Below are 3,536 nucleotides of genomic sequence, written 5' to 3'. Positions count from 1 at the left end.
AGACTTATGTTCCAGTTTTAATATAAGTGCAATGACCTATTATTCAGGCGATACCCTTCCTGGCTGCAAAAAATGCTAGGCTCTGATAGAGAAGGACTACCTTAGGGGAAAATTGGGAGAATTTGGGGAAAAATGGGGAGGTGGGTTGGGTAGAACAATGTAGAGCCAAGAAGAACCAAGGCAAAGGAGGAAGGTGGTGGCGGCGGCATTTCCTACTTTTTCAAGGTTGGGCAAGGTTCTCATCATCCTAGAGAAACCACACACACACACACAGCAATTTGGTTTGTGACAGAAGTTTGTTTTACTGGTCAGGGCAACAAAGAATGAACTTCAGAAAAAGAGCAAGGGTCATATTCACTTCAAAGATACAGAAACATTTCATCATATTGAGCATCTATTTTATCAAAAAGCTTGAAATATATTCTGACAATGCAAACTATGTTACTTTAGATCTGCCCTCTTACTTAAGACTAGGGCATGGATGTATGTGTAGTGGGTTATTTCTAGGGCTGGACACTCTTTCCACCTAGGCAAGGACTCTTGCAGAACAATTCTATTTACATGAAGGAAAACATAGTACATGACACATAATTTGTACAAGGTTTACTGAAGGCTTGGTTTGGCCTATGAAATACATAAGAAAACGCTAATGTGAACTATAGGTCTAAGAGTAATTTCTCTGGACTGTGTAATATTCTATCCATTCTTCTCTATAAATTAGAGAACAGAGAAAACTGGAATCCAAAGTAGGACAAATGGCAAGGACACGCAACTCAAAATGATAACACGTTCAGAATTCTCTTCACATTTTTTATTGGCAACTTTATAATGGCAGTGATCTGCAAATTACTTTGTTATCAAAAGGCACATGCCCAAAGGTACTTTGGTTGTTAAGTGCCACTGGATGCAATCCAGCTGCAGTCAAGTTCATGTACTTTGATGTTTCCTATAGAAAGATGAGGATTGCATCCACTGCCTACAATACAACTGAACTAGTATAAAACAAAACATTTCCCACCATCGGGGCAAAGTAACCCTAAATATCCACAATGATTATACAGTCTTTCAGCAAGTATCTTGGAAATCATTCTTCTATATACAAACAGCTCGTGCACATCAGCAATGCTATCTAAAAGTGTTTAGATTCAACAACCATATAACTAGGCACACAACCAGTACAACTTTGCCACCTAACCATGTTTTAAGGCCCTGCCCTGACACTCTCTCATCAACATGTACAGTGAAAGGTTTTAATATTTTTTATAAATAAGTCCATCAATTTCCACAGAAAACTAATAGCAAACAAAATATTCCAATTGGGAATAAACTTAAACATTATCTCGGAGGATTCCCCCCTCCAAAATCTTGTGAATGAATATACATACATATGAGCTTGTGTGTTTATTAAGTTCCACTGATTACAGCTACTGAAGAAAACAGGAGATGATGTTAGCTGGAATGGAAGCTGGAAGACTCTGATTCTGTTGAAACAGAAGAATGTCCCGCACGCTTGCCTTTGGAAAGGATCTTAAGGCTTGATCCTCTGCTGACAGAGTTCAATGCATTTTGGGCTGATGTCTTGAATTTGGCACCCAGAAAAGCATACAGGATGGGATTCAGGCAACAGTGGAAGAACGCAAGGCTTTCGGTAATGGTGATCCACTTCTGCACTACAAGCTCAAAATTGCAGCCTCCGTTGATGAATCCAAGGATGACAAAAGTGTCTATGGTGATACCAATGTAGTATGGTAACCAGCAGGCAAAGAATGCCACAATCAGGATGACCGTTGTCTTCAAAGCTTTACGTTTCTGATGACCCTTTGACTTTGACAGCTTAGAAATTATAATGCAATAACAAGTCAGTATTATAATGCCAGGCAAGACAAGGCCTACTAAGATATGCTGGAATCGGAAGGGAATCAGCCAGTTCTCATGAGTGTAAAAGCGCTGGCACATATATTTTCCACCAACCTCATTAGTACTAGCAAAGATGATATCAGGTATAGTCAGAAGCAAAGCTGGCAGCCAAACACCTATGTAGACAATCCTTTCAGCCAACAATTTCCGAGGTCTCTGACTGCTGGTAGCATGTACAATTGCCAAGTACCGATCTAAGCTGATGAAGGCCAGGATCAGGACACTGCTGTACAAATTGACAGTGTAAATGACGTGAACAATTTTACACAAGATTTCTCCAAAGTACCAGCTTATCACAGCATCCACAGACCAGAAGGGCAAGCTGATGACAAAGAGGAGATCAGCCACTGAGAGATGTACCCTGTACTTGTCAGTTATGCTCTTCAGCTTCTTCTGACAGCCCATGACAACAATCACTAAGCCATTGCCAACAACTCCTGTCAAGAAAATAATGGAGTAGATAGTGGGCAAGAAGATTCGGTTGAAATCTTCATTTTTCTCTTCCAAGCATAACCATCGGTAGTTCTCATCATCTCCAGAGCCTGACTCATCAGTACTATTATCAGACAGAGGAATAAAGACTCCAGAAGAAGACATCTGTAAATGACCAAGAAAATAATAATTAGAAGATGGCAAATAAAGGCAGGCAAACCTAAGACATATTCAGTGGCAAGCAAGAATCAGCACTGAGTAGCGCTTCAACAGCCAACTTTAAAATATTTGTCACTAATAAACACATTTAGTCCCACTGTTAAAGGCTGGGAATTACCAGATGCAGAAGCAAACAGGTAAGAAATGTAACATTTTCAGCAAGCTCATTCCAACATGCACATCTCAACTCTCTGAAGGACTCTTCAAACATGAGAAAACGCACACAAACCACATTCAATGAATGTGTGGGGCAACAACTGTACAGACATCTATTTATTTTAGTCACACAGGATGTACATTTATTTATTTATTTAATATAGCCACCCATCACAGACCACTGACTCTGGGCAGCTAACAATAATTAAAAACAGTCAAACAATTAAAACAATACAGAAAATTAAATATATAAATACATGCACCAGGTCAATCACTGCTTTCCAATGATTGTTTCATGGAACTATTTGAATGCCTAGATGCATGCAGATTTTCTCTTTGAATTTGATTAGAAAATAGACGATGCTTCTATTTGGATATGGTTACAGCTTTGAAAACCATTCTGTAAGTATCTGCAACCTGTTTTGTGCACAGACTGTCCCATGCATGAAAGAGGCAGTGTTGGGTGATCTATGCTCAGACCAAAACATGTGTACTTAATCTCAGAAGAGGCGTTCTAGAGCGGGAAACAGCAGAAAAAATGCCAAGGCAGGGTTAGCTAAGTGGAGGTTAGAGAAAGGAAGATGCTAGGAATGTCAGAAAAGAAGAGGGTGCACTGATCATATATGATGTACTTGATACTGAGAAGAATGCACTAGCTCTGCCCTAGTCATCCATTAAGACTCCTCCAGTTTTTCTTGGATGAAACCTGGAACAACCAAATTGTTCTAGGTTTTAGTTTAGCCCGATTATGGCATGCCCAAAATAGTGCTTGAACTGCCAAACCAAAATAAATTTCTTCTATACACGAAACA

General features: G+C 39.5%; 1 protein-coding gene across 1 annotated transcript; it reads right to left on the bottom strand.

Annotated features, from left to right (window-relative positions):
- Positions 1-304: 304 nt before the first annotated feature.
- On the bottom strand, positions 305-2,852 carry CXCR4 (C-X-C motif chemokine receptor 4). Its single transcript, XM_063318406.1, has one exon. It carries the CDS (start codon positions 2,512-2,514, stop codon positions 1,450-1,452), a length of 1,065 nt encoding a protein of 354 aa, XP_063174476.1. The 5' UTR covers positions 2,515-2,852; the 3' UTR covers positions 305-1,449.
- Between the last annotated feature and the right edge of the window lie 684 nt (positions 2,853-3,536).

The sequence above is a fragment of the Candoia aspera genome, chromosome 1 (assembly GCF_035149785.1).
Source record: "Candoia aspera isolate rCanAsp1 chromosome 1, rCanAsp1.hap2, whole genome shotgun sequence".
In the NCBI taxonomy this organism is placed as follows: domain Eukaryota; kingdom Metazoa; phylum Chordata; class Lepidosauria; order Squamata; family Boidae; genus Candoia; species Candoia aspera.
The sequence above is the reverse complement of the archived record's forward strand: the minus strand, read 5'-3'. Positions and strand labels throughout refer to the sequence as shown.